The sequence below is a fragment of the Sitophilus oryzae genome, unplaced genomic scaffold (assembly GCF_002938485.1).
Source record: "Sitophilus oryzae breed Bouriz unplaced genomic scaffold, Soryzae_2.0 scaffold_910_pilon_pilon, whole genome shotgun sequence".
In the NCBI taxonomy this organism is placed as follows: domain Eukaryota; kingdom Metazoa; phylum Arthropoda; class Insecta; order Coleoptera; family Curculionidae; genus Sitophilus; species Sitophilus oryzae.
Genome location: NW_022147540.1, coordinates 931,970 through 956,626, shown reverse-complemented (window position 1 = coordinate 956,626; position 24,657 = coordinate 931,970). Strand labels below are relative to the sequence as shown.

General features: G+C 33.5%; 1 protein-coding gene across 7 annotated transcripts in view; it reads left to right on the top strand.

Annotated features, from left to right (window-relative positions):
• Nucleotides 1-24,657, top strand: part of LOC115890735 — a 354,534-nt gene that overhangs the window by 83,310 nt on the left and 246,567 nt on the right. For all 7 annotated transcript variants that reach the window (XM_030911047.1, XM_030911049.1, XM_030911051.1 and 4 more), the window contains exon 2: nt 822-1,011. In XM_030911047.1, the coding sequence (XP_030766907.1) occupies nt 912-1,011 (100 nt within the window). In that variant the 5' untranslated portion in view covers nt 822-911. The remainder of the gene's footprint in view (nt 1-821; nt 1,012-24,657) is intronic.

Here is a 24,657-nt window from a genome sequence, read left to right as displayed (position 1 = left end):
AGGTGGGCTGACCAGGGGCTGTTCACTCGATATATATATATATATATATATATATATATATATATATATATATATATATATATATATATATATATATATATATATATATATATAATATATATATATATATATATATATATATATATATATATATATATATATATATATATATATATATATATATATATTGGAAAATAAATTTCTTGCAGTTTTTAGGTATATAATAAAATTATATAAGCGTTTCTTGCCTTGAACTGCTAATATAGAAATTAATTCCACGCTGTGTTCGACATAATGTGGATCAACCTGCTTTCACTACCGGTTTCGGGGCCCTACCCCATCATCAGGTGAGCCTGGGTATTTCCACAATATGTCGAGCACAGCGCAGAGTATATAAACACGACTTGTCGTAAAGTAGCGGTAAGATATTAAGTCCCACATCGCGGGCCGCTATCTCGCGATGAGTTCAACTCCGATAGCTCTAGCATAGTTTTACGCACACAATATAACTGGGCCTATTTCGGTTATAACGAATTGTTTTAAAGGTACATAATTATAATTTTAGAAGATGTTCATAAAAAATGTAAGCCCTAGTTGATTAAAACAAGTATACCATTAATATTGCAAATTATAATTTATCCTCTCCTAATAATTTTACATTTGATCAAATCGGTGTGAGAAGTTAAGATTCCTTATATTATAAATACATACAAACCAGAAGAAGAGAAATGCTATTAAATTTGCTACAATATACGACTGAATCTCCGAACTCAAACGGCCTAATAATTAATTTAACACAATGTTTTTCTTTCTTATTGCAGACAGGAAACTAGAAGTGTCTAGGGCCAAAGGGCTTGCACGCCGCAGGGAACGGTTGTGAGGGTCCTCCGGGAGGAGTGCAACTCCCGAAAATGGCCGCGGGCGAGTCCGCCCTCAAAGATCTCATCCATCCCTCGTACAACGAACACCTCAAGTCACATAATGCCGTCACGTTCAAACTCGTTAAAACTGGTAAGTTTCAGCGTTCTTCATTCATTTTTATAGATAAATTCCAATCATAAAATAGTTATTTTTTATACAAGACGATAAAATGGTATTTTATCGTCGACCGAGACGATAATGCAATTTTATCGTCGTGTATAAAACAATATTTTTTTTCCATAGCGAGTTACGTTTTGAAAAGTATTCAGGAATTATTATTTCAAGGAATTTATTACGAGTAAAAAAAATATTGTGCTGGTTTGGCGTTCGTTTCTATGTAATTTGATAAATAAATAAAGCTGTCTCCCATAGATAAATGCAACAAGTTTAGATTGGAAAGCCCGTAAAAATTTTGGGTCGCGAAATTATTTTGGGTCGCGACCGTTATACGCGATCTGGCGCTGCTATAGCGGTTGCTAAGAACAACGGCAAACAAAAACAGAAATAATTTTCTCTTGTCAAAGTCAGAATCTTCAAAAATCATAATAATCTTTCAAAATCTAAACCGCTCTCATTAAAGAAATTTCGAAAAGTGTTTATAGCATCCATTTTCAAAGTAATTATTGCTATCTTGTGAGTTTAATTCATGTTTTATTTACTCCAACCGGTGATAATTGTGAAAAAGTGGCATTAAAAACTTAAAAAGCTGTGCTGTGAACTGTGAACTGCAAAAACCATCGTGGATCGTGGCATAACGTCGGTTTCCAATGTTTCATAGGTATTTCATACATGCGTCCTTATATAAAATAAAGTTTCTTGTATGCAACACACTGTATTTTATTTATAAAATTAAACGAAGATAATAATAAATTTGAATAAACAATATTTGGCGATATAATTCCGGAAAAAGCCGAACCGCTCCGAAATTTTCAAAAGTTTTGGGTCGCGACCGTTGCAAGAATAGCACCAAATAGTGTTTACATTGTCCTTCTGGGCACTTTCCAATCTAAACTTTGCGGTTACAGTACTATTTTATATACTATTTTTGATAGATATAAGGCAATTTTAACAGTTGCAATGGAAAAAATATATATATTTTTAATTTTTTAACTAATTTTTTGATTTTTTGTAAATAAAATCCGAAATAATAAAAAAATGAACAGTACCTATAAAAGAAGTTCAGTAATATCAAACGTAAAATATGTTTACTATCCTATTTTATCGGACCTTTCAATTTAATTTGCTACCATACCTGCAAATACCGTACTTCGTAAAATATACTGTAAAAGTATTTGGTGAAGTTTTTCGAAGTTTGTAAACGATAATATATCATTTTTGTGCTTTTTGTTAAACACGAAGTTAGGCAATAGGAATTTCTATGTTAATTTATTGCCTATTAAGGAAACTTTCCACGTAAAAATAAAAAATAGTTTATTTTTTGGAAAATATATTTTAATAGTTTCGCTAAAGTATACGTCAGTAAATAAAACAGGATAGACTGATAAAAAGTTTTATAGAGAGTGCGCCAATGGAAACTTTCCACCCCAAATTTTTCTCGTTTAAAATTAAAATTTGGAGGGGGAAAAATATCATAAAATCACTTACACACCTACAACACCCAAGGCGGGGGCGGCGCCATCCCTAAATTCTTAAATGGAAAGGGGCCCGAGTGATCATGTGAAAGGTCTTTCAATTCCCTTTTTAATGATATAAGATATCATGTACTGTCGTTCAGAAGTTTTAGAGATTTATTGATTTAAAGTAGATTTTAATTTATCAGCTAAGTGGTGAAAAAATCGGTTTTTATTTTTTTTCTCTCTCTCTGTATGTATTTTTTTGTGCAAACTGTGTATACCTGAGAGGAACTAATTAAAAGTCTAGTTCACGGGAATCTATTCAGTCGGCAGATCCGAGATATAATACAAGCGATGACGACGGATTCGGCCTTGTTTATTGCCACAACCGGTGTAATTACCACAGAAAATTGTCGTGGATACTGTTTTTGATTTTTAATTTGTTCTTTGAATATTTTATGGGAATGTTTCACTTTAGGTCCCTACAATTAAGAAATATCTTATAAAACGAAGTAGATATTCTGAATTTTTAGACAAAAACAAAAAGCTTGAAGCGAGGAAAAAGCAATTTTCCGCCTCTTCGAGTGCCTCTCTTAATTCATAAGTTCTTTTGTAACCCTTACTGTTAACCATACCGCCTAAAGAAATCTAAAATGGATAGGTCAGGTGATGGAAGAGGCTCATGCAATTGATCCACCTCTTCCTATTCCTGAGTTTGCAAAATTATGATATAAATAATTTTTAACGTTTCTTTCATTATGAGGGGGAGTGTCATAATGATAGTCATGTTAGAACCACTCTATTGATGCGCAAGTATCTAAATTTAACTTTTCTAAAAAACGTATAAGTAACGTTCACCGGTCAACGTATCCTCGAAAATGTATGGCCAAGAAAAGTTAAACCAATAATACTACGCACTTTTCTTCACTTGAAAAATTCATATTTACAATTTTTGTTTATTTTAATTTATAAAATTTGGGTGTGACAGTTTCACATCTCTGAGAGCAACGACAATTGAACTTGTTTCCATGGCTAACTAAGGAAATTATTTAAAAATTATAAGAATTGGCTATAACTCTGTAATTTTTCGAAAGAAAACATATTATAGCTTATATCGCTAAAAAGCTTAAAAAATGGAGCTTTTTAAGAAGTCATGGCCAACTATGGTTTCCATTTAAAAAAACATATGTTTGTGTCATATGTCAAAAATGACAGGCTTTAGAAAAAAACGGAGGACACCATGTCATTAAGAATGTGATTGTCTACAAATTTTATCTGAAAACTTTTTGTCTAAAATAGATTATAATGGAAGTAGGGACTATTTTTAAAATAGCCGAAATTTGTATTTTTCAAAATATCTAGTAAGCCATGAACTTTTTCAAAAATCTGAAAGGCGCATGTTTATCACCCCGCAAAACTGCAATTCTTTCCCCATTTAACCGACTCTCTATCTCCAGTAGTTTCCGAGATACCCATAGAGAACATCGTACGAAACTCACCCTGTATATGTTTTTAACACACGCAATTACACGTATCGTTATATTTCGTACACTACAAAAATTATACAGATCATACTGTGAATAGTTCTGACTGACAACGAAATCCATTAGCAAGCAATGGGGATGTCTATGTTAGTCGGGAACTATTGTGAACTAAAGACCTAGTTCAAGGAAGTATTCTGCTGGAGGAACTAGAACTAAAGAACTAGTTCCTCCCAAAGAACTAGAATTCCCACCTCTAGTTTCAGATGTTTATCTCTATAGTTCTTTCTAAAATATAAAAATCAAAAACGGTTTAAAGTTTTCATTCATGATAATAGTAGCTATTTTACCATATAACATATTTTCACCTCATTATTTCTAAATATCCTTTATGTTCTATTTCCTCTTGACCCCGATATCTGATAAAATTCAACAGCACTTACGACAATGTCGCTCCGTTGGCATGCAGCGCCCTGGGGCAAATAATTGACTCTATTTTCTCTTTTCTCCTGCATCCTGCACGATAATGTTATGGCGGCCATTATTTGGACGAGGCCAATTCTTCCGATTTGTCGACAATAGTCGAAATGTTCGAAATGTGAATGAATTTTCATAGAGAATCATTATTTTTTTGTGAAATGTAAACATTAAAAAGAAATGAACGGGAAAAGATAATGTTATTGGACTCCATTCTATTAGTTTTATGAAAATAACAAAAATATTTTTTATAAAATAAAATATCAGGTTCCAATAAAGCAGAGAACCGTTCTTGATGCGCAGTAGTAGACACATGTAATCGGTACTTTCAAATATAGCCAATAGGTGCTATAAATATTACATTTTATAAAACTCGAATAATTTTATGCGGACGACGCGCGACGTCACGGGAAACAATAACTAGTATTTTTTATTTTATATTTATCACATAATCAAAAACCTTTTTCGTCTTTTAAATATCTAAAAATAGACCCCCAGACATGCCCAAACATCAATTAACCAGTCCTTTTTTATTTAGATATAATTTCTCGTCGAGCAAATTAAAAGTCTTTTAATGTCCCCAGAAAAAAATCTCCTCATTGCTAAATAAAATACAGATAAAAAACTTTTAATTGAATTGACGTCATTTTATTTTAACTTTCTTAAAAACGCTCATCGAATTACGTTTTTCCTGTCGTCTTCTATCATTCTCCAGCTTTTTTCCCCTGTAATTTAACGTTTCCAGACTTAGCTTTCCTAAAAAAGAAATACCGAAAGAGAGGAAAAAATAAGGGAAAAGATGACCGCAGAAACGTCTGCCTGACGTATTATTTTAGTCGTTGCAGAGTCGCGTTAATAAAATAATTCCGACAAAAAGAATTCGTCTATTTCAATTAGTTGGTGACTTGGAGCTGATTAAATATTCTCGGTAACAACTTTTATAGAAAGAAAAATAATAGAGATGATTTAATAAGAATTATTTCAAAAAAGTAACAGCTTGAGTTTGTCAGATTGTTCATAATAGGTTTGGATATGATAGCAGTGTTGTCTTTTATTAGAAATTAAGAGTCTATTACGCTGTACTATTCGGGTCGCTCTCAGGGGTCGGATAAAGCGGGCGTGTGGCCAAAGGAAATATACAGGGTGATTCAGATTTTACTAGAATAACTGCAGGTATCGATAGAACTAACCGAAATAATGATAGTTTGTATTATAAGCCATACTCCAAAAACGCTTCCGCTTGGAGTAAAATGGCTCTAAAATTTGAATTATTTTTCCGTTTTTATTTTATTACTCGTAAGCCAGAGGATCTAACTACGCAAGTGTTTGATTAAATACTAAGGGCAACGTGGCTGATATGTGTGAAAAAAATTGGATTAATTGCTATACAGGGAGTTGTTTTTGTGAGTGTCAACTGCACGGAACCTTGTCGAACTTTTTTGTCGCACGCCACTGCATAAATTTGTATTTTTTTCTCATACCTTCCGTCTTTTTACTAACTTTTCTTGTTTTTAATTTTTTTGATATGTCGCTTAGTTCTCAAGATATTCCACAAAATTCCGGACATAGCTCAGCTGCGTTCGAAAAATGTTACTTTATTAGCAGCATGCCATATGAAAAATAATTCAAATTTTAGCGCCATTTTACTTCAAGCGGAAGCGTTTTTGGAGTATGGTTTATAATACAAACTATCATTATTTCGGTTAGTTCTATCGATACCTGAAGTTATTCTAGTAAAATCTGAATCACCCTGTATATTATAATTCAAAAATCTGCCTAAGGCTTAGCCCGATCCTGTAGTGTTAAGCCACACCCAAAATTCCAAACACACGTGCTTTGATTAGGGCTTGATTAAGGTTTGCAGAGCTTCAGCATTTGCCATAAAGTAGCGAGCAATTTCTTACAAAACCATATAAATTATATATCACTGTAATCACAAAACTTCGATCTATTTCCGCATTGTAACGGAATTTTAAATTATGTCTTTATTTTCGAGAAAATTTAGTCCAAACATAAGGAATATTTTGTTGATGTTTGACCATGAAAATCTTAAAAATAAAGAAGTTGTCTAAAAATGTGCTACAAAACGGATATGGTATAATCCTTTATCTTTAATTTCCTTCTTCATTTGTGAAAAAATGTTTAGCCAGATTTACAGAAAACGTTAAATGCGAAACGAACGCTTATTTTGCCACTTTTTCAGACTAGTGAAATAGACTCTTAATAAGAATTATGTATATTCAAAAAAGTAACAGTTTGAGTTTGTCATGTTGTTCATAATAGGTTTGGATATGATATTAATGTTGTCTTTTATTAAAAAAGAGGTAAACAAGCCTTTATTTTATTGGACTTAGCGATTATTTGTAAACTATACACACACCTCTTCCACTGTCATTTGAACATTCAAAAATGTTAGTCCACTCATATTTCGCTCTCCAAATATACAAAATTTTATGAGTATTTTTTTTTAAATTAAATATTAAAGTTCATCAGCAAAATATTTACAAAAAAAACAAAATATATTTATAAAATAGAGGCACTAGAAATATTTCTCTTTTAAGAAATATTTGTGATTACCCCTGTACATTGGCTATATCAACATGATTTTTTTATCATTTAATTAAATATACTGATCAGTATTATTGTTATAACTAATCTTTTCATCCAGACAAAAAATTAATATAAAGGAACAATATAGCATTATGTTACTTGCTATATGTATATATTATGTTTTAATGTTTATCTTATTAGGCAATAGTTATAATAAATGTCAATCTATGTAATGGCAATAAAAGCATACTTACGTCAACGATATGATCGATTTATTTGTTCAGATAATTTTCATTTTAGATAATATCACTATAAGAATAGGTACCTGTATACATCTCTTTGTTCTCATAAATATGCTAAAACATAAAAGTGTATACTATATACCAAGCTATATTCTATATAACTTCCGTATAAAGACTATATTTACAGGTCATTATTGGGAAAACTGGAAAACGTCCGGTTTACACAAAAATTGCTATACCCTATTTTGAGGTCGTAGATTACAAATCTGAATACTTTTGTTCTGGCGGTCTCTACCGTTTTTCAGAAAAACGAAAAATTATTTCAACAATGAATTTTTCTTAATTTCTCATATTTTTAAGGTTTTCTAGCACACTACTTTGCGGAGGGGGTTAATATTTTATGATATTTAACCTTTTTTGATATAATATAACAAAAAAAGATTAACCCCTCCCCAAAGAAGTTGAAACCAATGCAATCAAAACTCTTTCGTGCAACTTTGTGGTTATATATTTAACTATTGTCAGATCTCTTAAAAGGTAACTTATTTTAAATTCCTCATCACCCGAAAAAATACAAGATATGGCAACGTTGCAAATTTTCAAATTTCTAGATTAGATCTAGAATATATTTGTCTCTCTCATTGCAGAGGAGAGAAAAAGAAAGATATGTATATGAAATGTCAAACTTCCATCTGGTCTTAATTTTCTTTGTTATTTTGTAAAGAAAAGTGTTTTTCAGTAAAATTTTGGACATTTTTCTATCCTCAATCAAGTGTGGCTTTTAGATAAACTATAATATAATGAAAATATAGTGAAATTATTACTTTATAGGGCTGAAGTAAAGAAAATTTAATGTTGAAATTATTTTCCGTTTTTCTGAAAAAACGGTAAGAGACCGCCAGGAAAAACCTCAAAATAGGGTGTATACCAATTTTGGTGAAAATCGGACGATTTCCAATTTTTTCAATAATTACCTATTTACATTTTATATTATTACTCAAAATCTCTATTGTATATCATTGTTGTTACCTGTGAAAGGCAGAGAGAATTTTGGCATCTTAATTCCCGTTAATAATGTCCAAGTGAGGTTATGACTCTATTTATGGTTAGAGTAACCAAAACGATATAAGCTTACATTAATTCAGTAAGAAATAAACCTCTTTTTAGTCTCTGGAAAAATTCTCTATAGAGAAAAACTGAAACTGCAACAGCGGTTTCCGATCTACCGGGAAATATTCGAGGAATTCGCGGCAATTGGTCTGCGGTTTTCCGTCTGGCGGCCGAAATTTCCTTTAGGAAAAGCCAAGCGGAAAGCGATAATTCCCCCGAGAGCCTTCCAAGCTAATGGATGGGGAGGCATTTACCTAAACGGAGGTGGAAATTGTATCAAAGTGAATTTGTAGTTGACGGTTTCCATGTCTTCATTAGGTGGTATTACGTCAAATTCTGTTTGGAATAAACACTACTGTAATATTTTGATGATACTATTATATTGATATAATAGGCAGATATTCACGTTGAAAACCTAAAACAGCCGCTACACTGCCCCCAAAATGTTTTACGAAATATTTCAGTGACTAACTAGCGGTCTACCATTTATCAGCTTATAATCCATGGTATTGCGCCTCGTGAACAAAATATATACAAAATTATTTCAAAAATCGTCTAATTATTTATTATTTCTGCTTATGGTAAAGTAACATTTATACTGTTGTCTGTAGCAAAGATTAGTTAACGAATTTGGTTTTGTTTTTCTAGTTTTAATTGTCTAAATCCCCTGCATAATAAATATTAGTTGACTGGATTTATATCAAACCATCCTGGGTGCTAATAGAAGTATCGTTTGCAGATTTTTCTTAAGAACATTGCTTTTAGATAATGTGCGTGGACCTTACTTTTGTTGACATCGGGTCAATTAATAATTTTTTTAAGCGGATATATTGATAATGTTACCAGTATTACTCATCAAGCAATACTACTGTTATATTAATCAATCAAGGTCGTAAACAAACATATCATATACAATTTTATATTCTAATTCATTATAAATTTAAATCATAAAAATATTGCAATTATATTCCTGCAGTTTAAGTGAAAAGTTTTGTTCCTAAATATCTACTATACATATAATAAACGCGTGTTCAAATATTAATTCTGTGGAATATACCGGGTGAGTCTCAAAAGTGGCTCACCCCTATAATTTTTTTATTTTTTTAGTTAAAAAAACGAGATTTGGTATGTTAGTATATGACATAAATTAGGATTGATTGACGTATTCATTTGTTGTCGGTCACTTCCGGCTTCACGGGAAATTACTACAACTTTTGATTATTAAATGACACCCGTTATTTAATATAACCCGGTATTTTTTTACTTTATTCGATAGAAAATGTCACTCTGAATAGAATGATATATCATATGTCAACTTTTGACATTTTCGCATATGGTTTATTTGAAATTATAACTTGCCGTTCGTAACGAAAATTTGACTCGAAATACTAAGTGTGTGGTGTCAAATTATTCGTAAGAAAAATGCTTTTTCCAAATATGCTAATGAGCCACCCTCGTTCCACTTGAAAAAATGGAGATATGATTAAAAATACGATTTGAGCATTTTCTAGCTTGCCAGAACAAGACACTAAAAACATTAGACAATCAAATCTATATTTCCAAGACTTCCATCACGTCTCAAACGTATCGGTCCTTGAAAGGGCTAACTGCGAGAGTATTGAAGTCATGATTACAAAGTCCCGCTTAAGATGGGCTGGTCACGTATGCAGAATGCAAGAAAACCGCATACCAAAATCTCTGCTTTACGGTGAGCTTGTAGACGGTAAGAGGAGGCCGGGTGGACAACTCAAAAGGTTCAAGGATATTTTCCACGAAAACTTAAAGGGAATTAACAAGCAGAATGAGTGGGAAGAGGCAGCTCACAATAGATAGAACGGAATGGAGAAGAATTGTAAAGTCAGTTAAGAGCGACAACCAAAAAGTAAAGAGGCAATGAGATTTTTGAATGTCTGGAGTGCGGTAGACAGATAACATCACGTATTGGGCTTTTCAGTCACAGAAAAGCTCATGAAAGAAAACGCCTTGCGTGACCATCTTCTGATGCGTGTCAAATACTCGTCAGCGAGTAATGGCGGTATGTATGTATGTATGTATTTCCAAGACTCCTTGATGAAGAATTAGTGTTTTTAACATAGTCATGGCACTCTTGATTGAATTTTAAAATACAATTTTTGATTAAGCGAGAATGTCAAAAGTTCACATATGATATGTCATTCTATTCACAAAGTCGGATAAAGTAAAAAAATACCGAAGGTGCCATTTAAAAATCAAAAGTTATAGTCATTTCCGGTGAAACAGGAAGTGGCCAACAACAGTTGAATATACCAATCAATCCTAATTTATGTCATATACTAACATACCAAATCTCGTTTTTTTATCTGAAAAAATAAAAAAGTTATATGGGTGAGCCACTTTTGAGACGCACCCGGTATAATATAAAACGAAATATAATTAACGAAATATCATCGTAACAACAGCTATTTTAGAAACGTCTAGGTTTGCTTATTTCACTAAGATTTATGAAAAAAAAATCCATTGCCTCCGGTACAGATACCGCCACCTTTTGGAAATAGCTTAAAACAAAACAAATTTGAACGAGGGGGTATTTTGGGTGGTATTCCACAAAATTTGCAGGCTACCGAGAAAACAGAAAATGAACAGATTACAGAAATAAATTGAAAATAATATTTATATTACAACAGCATTATATGTCACTTTTTCAAACATGTCCTTCAAATACTTCAATTTAATACACTTAATTACACAATTTAGGGGTTATATACAATATATCTTCACCCTATAAGATTCCTTACTATACAATATACATATCTTCCATTGATTTTGCAATCAGTATCGATTAGAGATCCATTATCGTTCGAGTCTTATCAATAATAAAACGATAAATGTAGTGTTGTGTTTGTATAGATTTTCAAAATAAAAGCTTTATTAAACCAAGTCGCTAAGTCTTTTTTGAAAACTGTTCAAACAGCGATAGCGCCGTACCAGTGCAAACAACAAACATGTTGTTTGCTGGATTAGTTTTGTAAACGCTGCGGCTTTTTGGCGTTAGAATTTCCTATGAGTTTTGAGTGGGAGTAAAACTAGGAATATAGATAGAAAAATGGTCAAATAATTTTGCAAGAGACTAAATTTTTAGAGAATAATAGTACCGTATGATCGAATAAAAACGGCGTCAGCGATGGCTATGAAATGAAGATCGCTGTCATTTTATATGTAAAATTATATGGGAATTGTCATTTCCCAGCCAATTGGACGCCGTTTTTTTTTGATCATACGGTATATTACATGCCGAGGAGGAAAGTGTTTCATTACTGTCGAGAGATTAACTAAATCTGGAGACAATAATGAAAACTTTCCTCCCAGGTTTGTATACTATTTTATTTCCAACCACATAATTAATTACAAAATAGGGACAGTATTTTATTTTGAAAAAATAAATAAATATGCGAAGATTTGTCGTTTTCTGTTTTGGCATTTCCATATCTATAGTTACCGGTTGTTATGGCGTAAACCTTCAACAGCAAAACAATCAACTAAGTGACAGTTTTAAATTTCTCTCTCGCTTTTTCGAATTCATATAACATAGAAAGCCAGAATGTTGTCGGAAAGTTCTGATAATGAAGACTAGTTTAATATTGGTACTCCACCAGAACTTACAGAAGCTGCAAAAAGAGCAGAAGCCAGTTTACTTCCAGAGAAAAGTAGGGGGCGATATGAAATAGCATTGAAAGTATACAGACCGGACCACCGTAGTAGTAACATAGGCAGAACCCATGGTACAAAGAATACAAGGTATGATCGATAGCGGCTCCAATTTCGTTCAGTTCGCGCATACCACCTGTGACGTCACTAGGAAAATAATGAATAAATAAAAAATAAGGAAAGTTGACAGGAGATCTGCATTTTTGAGGTTATGGTTAAGAATTGTTTATTTTTAAGACTTGTTCGAAGTTCGTTTAATTTAATAATTACTAAAACCAGCAGTTCCAAAAATATATTTAAAAATAATAATTATCTATTAACATGGATTTGGACGATAATAGGTAAAAATACTAAATTTATTTCTATATTCGGTATAAAATTGTTTATTAGGTTTTTAGTTTGCGATGTTTATGATAAATAATTTTCATTTTTATTGCCTCTGAATTCACATGAGGACAGAGATGAGGATATCTTACGTAACCACAAGAGGAATTGTTACATCATTTAAAAAATGTTGGGAAGTTTATTGTTTCCCATCGAAAAGTAGAAAATGCCAATGCAGATGAACGTATTGTAATTCTGATAGAAGTAATTCCAAGGGTGAAGTTTATTATAATTAGTGGAAGTAATACCAAGGGTGAAGTTTATTATAATTAGTGACCTGTGCTTCTTTTTATATGTAGATGTTTCTGGTTTTGAGAATAAATCGGTTGAACGACACCCAAAATTTAAAGGAAGTATTTGCATACCCAGAATATGCCCATCAAGGGTTATATAGCTCAAATTTCCTTTAATGGTAGGCAATTATTCAATGCAAATTAACTTTTTAACTGACTGAAATATTAAATAGTTTACAATATGGTATATCACTAAAAATATATTACTTTTAGGTACAATTAGGGCCCGATACATTTCAAAAAGTAGAATATTATTTTATATTAAATGAGGTATTGTACTAACAATCAATTTATATTAATAACGGAGATTAAAAAACAACAGAATAAATAGTTCTTTTTTTATACTACAAAACTAAACTATAGAATACAACAGTATTTAAAAAAATAAATAAAAAGTGATGTTCTGGCCGAGATTCGAACTCCGGTCTCTCGCTTCCTAGCCCGACTCCTTATGCACTGCTCCACAGTAACTTGCTTAGCGATAATTCAATGACGGTATATAAACAAAAAAACAGGTTTATAACAATATCTTGACGATTTGAACTGGCGCGCGGAGCGTGCTGACCAATAGCGCCTGTTATCACTTGTGACGTAGCGACCAACCTGCGCAATATCATACCTTGTATTCTTTGTACCATGGGCAGAACCGGACGAATTAGCGTATACCCGTCCGCCGGATAAAAAGCAGGCGAAAAAATGCGATAAAATAAAAATAGGTAGATATGTGATAAGAATGTTTCAGAATTTGTATTTATTCGTGTTTTAATAGCCAAAACGAATACATAGATTCTCGCGACAGTTCTAGTGTAAAATTTATTTTTTAAGTAAAATAATGGATGTTTACGAAGTTCGTGAGAAAATTCAAATTGTAAAATGGTATTTCCAAAATAGGTCTAAATCGGGATATACAAACAATTTTTCCACAAACTTTTGTAAACAGGCCAATTCCATCGTTACCTACTATATCAAGAGTTATTAGTAATTTTGAAACACATATGTGCGTGTCCCCACAAAAACACAAAAAGCCTGATGTGTTGTTTAATGAAGAACAGGAGTTAAAGCAAGTGTTCATTTGTGCTACCGCGGATCAAAATCTCCGTTTTCAAGAAATTAAATTGCTGAGGTGGTTGCCCTGTCTACAATGCCCGTATTTTTCAAGAATATTTGAACAATACTTTTCCCAACCGTTTAATTAGTGGATATGGAACTATTTTGTGGCCCACTAGATCACCAGATCTTTCTCCCAATGATTTCTTTTTGTGGGGTTATGTAAAATCCAAAGTGTATGGTCATAATAGGGCTAATAATCTGGATGAGCTTCAAGTAAAAATACGAGAGGCTTTCTAAACTATTAGCCCTAATATGTTAGCCAATATCAGACGAGGATTTTACGACCGCCTACGCTTCTGTCTAGAACATATGAGTCCCCTAAATGCAAAACTCGGTATTTGCTAGTCACGAAAATGTTCAGGAAACCAAAAAATTTGTCACTTATTAAAATACATATGGATTTGTTTTAAATCTTGGTTTTAGTTAACTCTAGTCATATTGATTTAAAACTACTATTTTTTTTAAAACTACTTTTTAATTTGAAATCCTACCAAAAACTAAAAAACTAACTTTTAAAATTAAAATACCGAGTTTTGCACTAGTGTTGTGAAAATACCCAGTTTGCAACTCAAAATTGCCCATACCCATAAATATATACTTGTGGAATTTAAAAATTAATTTCAGATTAAACCCATTTTCTTTAAATTGAAGGCACAAAGTAGTGCTAATACAATATTTATTAGACATAATAATATAAAAAATTAAACACAAAAAAATATTTTCTAACTAACTAAACAAAACAGGTGCGTACTTTGAAAAAGCAAACTTTCAAATTCCAAGTCCTTGGAATAATAATAATAATCCTTACAAACAAGAAACGAAAAAAGAAACTTTTCTAAACTAAAAAACATGCAGGTTCTTAATCAGGCACTTTAGGAAACAGGTTCCAAACAACAAGCGCTTAGATTCTAAGTTCTGGATTTTCTTCTTCCATAATAATTAAGCCGTCTTCATCTCTCTGTTTACTGTTCGTTTTCTACCTTTGCCAATTTCACAAGGTGTAACTGCGGTATTCATTATTATTTTTATTTTAACGAAGAATGGCAAACACGAGCGATGGTAATTATTACTACTGCCCTTTACCAAATCCAGATAAAATAATAATGCATAACATGCCTACGTGCACTTAATCACGTGACCACATAAGGCGCAACGCCATTGGCCAATTGTATTTACACAGTTTTGCATCTGATAAGTGAGAGCAAATACAGAGTTTTGCATTTAAGCTTTGTTTTCAAATGTATTTTTAGCATACAGATACACAGTTTAGCAACTTACTAACTAGCAGATAAGGTGCATGTTATGATAAGCAAGGGAATGGCGCGAAAATCCCGCTTTTCAAAATTTCGTCAAATACCGAGTTTTGCATTTAGGGGACTCATATAGAAGGTGGTCTTTTTGAACACTTGTTATAACTTTTTTTATTTAGAGTAATATTTTAGTTTTTTCTGGGGTTTAGAGAATTTATTTATTTTTAGTTTGGGCTTGTAAACACAATCAAATAATAAATATTTAAGTATTTTTATTTTAAATGTTACCTTAAGTGAAGGTAAACACTTAAATGAAAATAATAAATACTCGGTACTCCTCGCGTCGTATTCCTAGACTGTCACGACCGACCCGTCCAAGCACAAACTGCGTACTGCCTGATCAGCCGACTAGCCGGCAGTGAATCTCGGGTACGAACGCAAATCGGGTAAACGTAAATTCGTCCGGCAACTTGCTATGTTACTAGTAGCCTGGTCTTCTCTGTATATTGTGCCGAAAGAAATGCTAAGAATATTGCTTCGGAGACTGTCTTGAAGGCATATTTTAGTGACATGACAAGGCAGAAAAAAACATCTACTCTTTGGGCTACGTACAGCATGATACGGACAATGCTAGAATTAAGGGAAAACACTGACATATCAAAATATCACAAACTCGCTTTTTTAAAACGCCAGAATGTAGTCTAGCATTTTTACCTTCAACAAATAAATGTATTAAAATCTTCAATACTTATTGTTAATTTTCTTGTTTATTTTTGTTGATGTTAAATAAGTATTTAATGAAGATATTACAAAAATATTTTGCTTAATTAAATGAGGCGAGAAATAAGAAAAACCGACTGAAGGAAATGGACGGGGGAAGAAATATAGATAATTTGACACTTTCAAATTTTTTAAAAGTCAGTTATGTCAGTATTACATATGTGGTTGTAAATAAATCTGTATTTACTTCCCGCCCACGGAAGGGAAGTAAACTTTCCACCCGTGAGTGGGAAGTAAAAGTTAGAAAACTTACATTTTCCAACATTCAAAAAGTCGGAAATGTCAACATTACTTATATGTAATTTTTATTATTGTCGATCCAATAATATATAATGTGTTCTTTTTTTATAAATTGGATTAGGATCGAAAGAAATCAACAGAAGTCCTTTGTTTTAAATTTGTCGACGTTTCGCAAAATTTATTTGCATCTTCAGGACACTACAAAGTTAAGAGAGCAAAAAATACAATCAAATAAAAGCTTTTTCAAAAATTCAACAAACAACTCAAAATACATATCAGTGGAAATTCCACACATATACAATTGGTAAAACTACCCTAATGTTAACAATTAAATAAAATATATGTATATGTTACTCACATTTAAATCTGGACTTTCTTAGTCATATCCATTAATACACGGATGGTATAGAGGGGAGTGGTATATATCCCTTTTTTCCTTTTAAAACACATAACACACTTACATAAAAAAAAACATATAACACAATTATGTATAGAGAAATATCACGAAAAATATTTTCCTTTCACAGACAAGCAGTGCAGATGTACCTACGTTGACCGTATACAGAGAGCAACTAATTCTAGTTGATAAAATACTAATATAATTTTTACCTGGAGATAAAGAACAGTTGAAAAAAGAAACATATAAAAATATTATTTGGATTTAAACCATTATTTTGAAGTTATATTATTTAATTTTTGAAAGAATATTAAAATATGCTGTACTCAGGTTTTCTACGTCTGTTCTTTTATTAACGCAATTTTTGTTTTTTTGGATTTCTATCATCTCTGCAAATAATATTTTCTTATAATCAGATTGTGTTTGTAAAATAGTGGTATTGTCAAAATCGAAGTTATGGCCTGTCTCTAATTTGTGTTCTACTAATGCGGTAGGATTAGATTTCAAAAGAAAGTTCCTTTGATCATTTTTATGTTCATTCAATCTTTGTTTTAAATATCTACCGGTCTGCCCAACATAGCTTTTAGGACATTGAGTACAAGGAATGTTATATATTATGCCGGATTTCAGTTCTTTTATTCTTTGATTTTGTTTTTGAAAAGAACCGTCTCTTTATGGTGTTATGACTCCTTGTTGTAATTTTTATTTTTCCTGTTTTTTTGTAGTATGACCCTTAAATGTGTTTTTTTTAATTTGTTCTGACAGACAGTCGATATAAGGTATTTTACAATAAACTTCTCTATCATTTTGGTTAGTAGATTTTACAACGGTTTTCTTGTTAAGAATTTTTAATCATAGATATTGGATAATTATTTTTAATCAACATGCTTTCGATATATTTTAAATTTTATTATGAAAATTAATTGATGATAGTGATGAAGCTCTGATTTTCAGGTTATTAATAACATTAATTTTTTTGTTTCAAAGAATGTTCGGAGGAATAATTGAGAAATCTCTCAGAGAATGTCGGCTTGTGATACCAATCTGTCTCTATTAATTGATTGTGTCTAATTAGTCTCACGTCAAGGAATGCTATGCTGTTGTTTATTTCTTTCTCCAATGTAAATTGTAGTTTAGGGTGATAACAATTAAATATGTCTAATATACTTTGTTCTTGATTAATAGGAATTGAAGTTATAATATCATCAACATAACGTTTAAAAAACGGCAATTGAAAAGGAAGTTTTTTAATACATTGATCCTGTAAATCCTGCATAACTAAATCAGAACAAATCGGTGATAAACAATTACCTGCACATATATTTTATTTAATTGTTAACATTAGGGTAGTTTTACCAATTGTATATGTGTGGAATTTCCACTGATATGTATTTTGAGTTGTTTGTTGAATTTTTGAAAAAGCTTTTATTTGATTGTATTTTTTGCTCTCTTAACTTTGTAGTGTCCTGAAGATGCAAATAAATTTTGCGAAACGTCGACAAATTTAAAACAAAGGACTTCTGTTGATTTCTTTCGATCCTAATCCAATTTATAAAAAAAGAACACATTATTACTTATATGGTTGTAAATAAAAATATTTTTTTCTAAGAATGTGAGTAATTACCAATGTGTGTAACTGGTTAGTTTGGATTAACGCGAGTTTTCTGTACTTCAATACACAATCTTTGCTCATAATATATAAAACAAACAGACCCTCATTAATAAAACAACACAAACACATGCTACAGGCGGCGTATTAATATTCATTTGCCAATTTCAAAACAGAATAACCGTTGAAAGAGGTAGGCGAAAACAAGACTGCGGCATTAAAAATCCGGGCGCGTTTGCCACTAGAAATAAGATAAATGGAACGGCGGGAAGAGGAAAGAAGCCTTAGCGCTAAGCTCCAGCTATACGTCTTCATTATGTGGAAATTTAAGAAATTTTAAAGCCAACCGAACGACCATAGAGTCTTCGAATTATTAGAAAAGTCGGTCAGGTTTTTTTGTTCTGTTTTCTTAGAGTACAGAACAGTTATTATAAAAATTATAGAAGAGTTTATGATCTCTTTTTTATGGAAAGTGTAAATGAAAATAACCATTAGGCGATTCTTTTTTATCTAAGAGTTTTACGTAAAGAATTTATGAATTTGTCATTTTTTAGAAAGTTATTTGCATGCCAAGGCCAAACTAAAATCACAATATTATCCATTTTTTTTCTAAAAAGTTGACATTAAAAGTCCATTTCACTAACTCTAGCATCTTAATTTATAATAAAAGACAACATAGCACAGAATATCTAGCTACGCAACAGAAGCAAAAGCTGGGATACAACAGAGCGTCAAAACAAAGTGAGGTTAAGCACGGAGAGAGTTGACAGAAGCGACGTTGACAGCGCGCGCCTCCACAGAATAGTAACAGGGTTGTGTCGAACGATAACAGGGTTGGCGACTATGGAACGTAAAAATTACGCGTCAAATAAACTATCCGGCCTGAACAAGAGGGAATCCGGTGATGATAGGCCAGACATCATATATCATATGTAAAAAAGACATGTAACGAACTAAAAACGTTACAAGGTCGCGATGATTATTTCCCCCTATTATCTACCATCTACCTACTACCAATAAATCAGCGATATTCCCGTGAGACTCCCAACTAACTAATAACCGAATCCATGCCTTATACGCACAACCCAGCCAACTATGAAACCCCAAGTGCCCCAGACCGGCGGCGGATGCGGGGTCTGACCGAATTGTTGCCTGCAGATTTCGGACGTTTCGGGCACGATTGTCATCGTCCTGTCCCCTCGCATCGCCGAGACCACATGCCCGGAATGGTCTACGAGGTCCTGGTTATGGACATCTTTAAGATTGAACGAAGGGATTTTCATTAGGGTGGGAGAGTTTTGGCGTGTATATATTTACACCGTAACGTTATCTGTATTCGTCTATACTCTGTTTTTTTCTCAGGTAAGATTTCGACAGACGATGACAGAAAAAAAAAGCAGATGATTTAGTCAGCAGATGATTAAGTCAATTAACTAACTTTTAAGGTATAAATTCATTTAAAAAAAATTAAAATAAAACAATTAAAATTTTTATTAGCCATTTAAAAATCAAAAGTTGTAGTCATTTCCGGTAAACCCGGTGGAAGACATCAATCAATCCTGATTTATGTCATATACTAACATACCAAATTTCGTTCTTTTATTTGAAAAAATAAAAAAGTTATAGAGGTGAGCCACTTTTGAGATGCACCCAGTATTCTCATATCTACTATGGGCCTTTACAAAAAAATGAGACTATATTTTGTAACTAGATAATTTACAGGAACTTTTTTTCTTTTAAACATAAACATCAATTTTTAAAATCTAATTTATAAACTCTCTAAATCTCTTGGGAAAATCTTGATGGAATTTTTAGTTGGTTTTATTTAAAACAATGTCAGTTGAAGAAAAAGTCTACCACTGTCAAATATATTCAATAATCTTTTTAAATTGTTGATTTAAAATTCTTTTACCTTCCAATAAACCTCCCACCAAATTTATTTTTAATCGCTTCTAAGCCATCACCCTCTGTACCGAATTACAAAGGCAACAAAGAAAAAGAGCTAAGAAAATTACTTATAAATATCTTAAAACACCCTCCTGTCACTTTGAATTTCTGTTCTGCCCCATCACCCCCGGAGCCGAGCAGCCACATTCTGCCTAAGTTCACTTTAATCGCCCAAGACTTCCAATTTGCGTTCTTGTTCACAGGGCCACAAAGCAAAAATCTTCTTTTCGTCACGTCACTGCGGACTAGGACACGGGCTTCCACTACTTACTGACAGCTGGGGATGGGGAAAATTTATCGATATTTTAAAGTGTCTATTGTTCACCACATAGGACACGGAATATTGTAGCTAAACGATTAGATTTTTACAAATTGCAAGTTTTGGGTTCGTTGAAGGACTATTAGAGCTACAATTTAAAAATAATTTTTTAGAATAAGAATTAGAATAAGTTGGAGGGGGGTTAATCTCTGCGACCTTCGAGATCTATTGTGTCCCCCTTTCTTGAGTTATAACTCATCATACAGTCCCAGGACTTCCTATGGAGACCCGTGTCCCTCACAGTCGAGGAGCTACGACCCAGGCCGGGTAGACGAAACGGTAGCTTGTGTCGCCTGTAGTTCTCTTTGGGTTTGGCCCCTTGGAACTTTCATTGTTACTGTTCCCAGTGTCGCTAGGGGGTTTCCCCACAGCTTCACCGGTGATGTTTTTATTATTATTATTATCAGATCTCATAGTGTTCCTATGAGTCGGTAGGGAGAGTCGGTCCATTTCTACAGAGCCCCGCATGTATAAGTAAGGGGTAAAATACAATGGGGTGCCCCCCGGTGCCCCAAGGTTGAGGCTGTCCGTAGCCCCGCCCGGTATCGTTATATGTCTTGGTGCAATTCCCTGGCCACGACACTACAGTCAGGGACAAGACGATAAGTGAGATGCTTCTTAGACCAAGCCAAGTGCTAGAGGGGATTCCCCCCAGCACCTGACCAGGAGCTTCCCCACCAACGACCAGGTCTTGCATCTCCTAGGGGAAGGTTTATGCTACTATGCAATATAGATGTGCATTTTGTTTTTTTGTAAATAATAAATAGCACTGACATTAAGACGTCATTTAGATAAATCGCGACATTTTAACGATAAAATAGTGCATTATCAACGAACAAGTCAGATTTTAAAGAAAAATAATTCAGGAAAATCTTCCGCAAGAAATTATTAACCAGACAGAGGCGGCTACAGCACAAATACTGCCAGGAAAGTCTCGCGGCGTATATGATAGGGAATTAAAGGCGTTTGAAGAGTGGATGAAAGTAAAACATGTCAAAGGTATAAACGAAACTATCTGGCTTGCTTATACTTCTTTGAACGTAAGTATTAAATTATTATTATTGTTTTTTTTTTGGAGAGGGGAAAATCTTCGAAAAAAACCTGCCTGATGTCTGGCGGCAGGTAGTGTGGGATTTTTACCCACTAAAAAACCGCCTCTCGTTTCGTTTCTGCCAGTTGAGTGAGGAACCACCGGTAGGTATTACTTCTCACTCTCTGGCTGTTGCCTTAGCTGCGTTGCCTGTTCTCCAGTCTGTTCTTCTGTTTTTGTGAGATTACTTTTCTCGCCATGTCGGAGATAAGTTTCCAGTGCTCTTCGCTTGCCAACATGAGCCTGAGGTGACTACCAGTGGTAATCCTTTCTCCTATTTCCACCTCCGTGGTAGTGCGCAGTTCCTGCCATCGGAAGCATTGAAGAAATGTGTGCTCTGCGTCATTAAAAACCCCACAGTTCCGGTGTATCTTCCAGCTTAAATCTATAGAAGTAGGCCTAAAAGCAACCATGTCCAGTCAGTAGCTGACCGAGGTGGTAGTTAACCTCACCATGTTTTCTATTCATCCACAGTATCAGGTTTGGTATGAGGCGTTTAGTCCGCTGAGCCACTTCACGCATGGCCTCCCACCTATTTTGCCAACTGTTCAGCGTCTTTTGTCTGGCCTCAGTTTTTGCGCATTTATCTTCTCCTATTCCCATGATCCTTTCCTCCACCTGAAGTTCGATTGGAACTATTCCTGCAATAACCAGTACAGTGTGTCCCATTTTGGTTGAAATCATAGGCTATCTCCGTTATTAGTGAAGATAGAAGGGTGCGGTTTGCACAAACCTGTCCCACTTTTTCGTCAAACGGAAGATGCTGCAAACAAAATTTTCATAGCCCTCTTCATTTCTGAGCTACAGGGTCTTTTCAAAAATTTTGCAATTTGGGACACCCCCCTGTATCTCTGTTATTGTTAAAGGTATCGAGAAGGCGAAAACTGCCTATTGTAGAACTTTTTACGTAGAATACAGTGGCGTAGTCTGTTTTTCTACCAAAAAAATATTTTTGAAAATATGAACTAAAGTTAGGTTTTTTGAAATGGAACACCCTGTATATTTATAAATCATATGATCTGTCTTGCTACGAGCTTCTCAAAAATATATATCACTCTATATTTATTTTCACTATTTACTGCAATATTTAAAATATATCATTTTCTTATTAGTAGGCCGTGATAAATAACAAAAAATCAAAATGGTATTTACTAAAATAGTCATACACATATTAAAATTTATTTGGGATTGATATATTTTACTTTTGAAATAACTGTTACCACTGAAACTGTGAATATATTTTTCTTTTTTTTTATAACGGGATGGGTTTGCAAATATCTAAATCTTGAATTATTAAAGCATTTTTCAGGTGTTCGACATTGTCGTAGTGCCCACGATATATTTCGTATTTCAAAAATCCCCAAAATCAGAAATTGAGAACCGCGAAATCCGGGAATCGAGGAGGCTATCAATATGCTTTCATTGGTTCCAATTCATTGATTTGAAAAATAATAATTTAACAGTATTCTAATATTTCCATAGTTATGAGGGGGAATGTTCCCCATCTTGCTGAAAGTATATTTCACGTAAATTAGCTAAAGGAATATCTAAAATTTCCGATACGATATATTATTCTTACGTATACACGTATTCCAAGATTTACAAATAGCGGTAGAGAGTTAAGTTTCCCTAATATATAAAGAATTTATTAGCGGCTCCCAAAATAAAACAAGAGACAGAGAGCAGTATACTTTTAATAATTCTTTAGTTTCTTTTATTATCAATCATGGCCTACTAATAAATATGATCTTTTAATAAAAACTTTTAAATATTGCTGTAAATAGTGAAAATAAATATAGAGTGATATATATTTTTGAGAAGCTCGTAGCAAGACAGATCATATGATTTATAAATATACAGGGTGTTCCATTTGAAAAAACATAACTTTAGTTCATATTTTCAAAAATATTTTTTTGGTAGAAAAACAGACTACGCCACTGTATTCTACGTAAAAAGTTCTACAATAGGCAGTTTTCGCCTTCTCGATACCTTTAACAATAACAGAGATACAGGGGGTGTCCCAAGTTGCAAAATTTTTGAAAAGACCCTGTAGCTCAGAAATGAAGAGGGCTATGAAAATTTTGTTTACGGCATCTTCCGTTTGACAAAAAAGTGAGACAGGTTTGTGCAAACCGCACCCTTCTATCTTCACTAATAACGGAGATACCGTATGATTTCAACCAAAATGGGACACCCTGTACAGACTCAGTAGATACAGTACGGAAAGCACAGCACACCCTGATAGCCATTCTTCTCAATACATGTTGACACATGTCTCTATATTTGCGATAGCGCATAGCTCCACCCCACACCGGTGCAGCGTAGAGCAACGTGGAAATAGCAACAAGGTCCTCCTTTGTTCGGCATTAACCAACACAGTGATGGGACGGTCTTCTCCGTCTTTCTAGTAACATATTCGACATGTTTGGTCATTCTAGTCCCTCGGTCGACAACAACATCAAGATATTTGATGGTCTCCCTGATACTGATTTCCATGTTCAGAACATCATCCCCAACATGTCTAACCGCCCTCCTGCCTGTGAGCAGTATTGCCTCTGTTTTCTCTGGTGCCAGTTCTAGCCGTTTCTGCCTGGTCCACTCCGCTATCCTATTGACGGCAATATTAGCCTTGGTTGTCACTATAGTCTCCGTTGCACCTGTAACCACAACCGCAAGGTCATCCGCGAAGGCTAGGAGTCCCACTCCCTCTGGCATCTCCAACCTCAGGACACCGTCGAAGTAGATGTTCCACAGTAGCGGCCCGATCACCGATCCTTGCGGAACCCCGCAGGTAACCTCCATGCATTTTTCCTCTCCAATGATCAGTTCTTCTTTTACTTATATACCCAGTGTTTCAAAATCGGGAATCTCAGAAACGGTAATAAATATAGAGTGACTCAAATTGGGACATAGTTGCGTGTCAGGGAGTTAAGTAGTTGAAATAATCTTTGTCATTACCTACCGGAAATATCGGGAAAACGAAATTTTCCAGTTTTTGTTTTATTTTGACAGTCAAAAGACCAAACCAAGCCAAACACATTCTCAAAAAAAAATGATCTCCATCCATTCATAGCGTTTTAAAAGATTGTATTTTTAAAAACAAAAATGTTAGATTATCACCGAAAAAAATTATTCAACATGGAAAACGGGGTTAAATTCATTTTTCATTTTTGCTCTGTGACATATTATTAAAAGATAG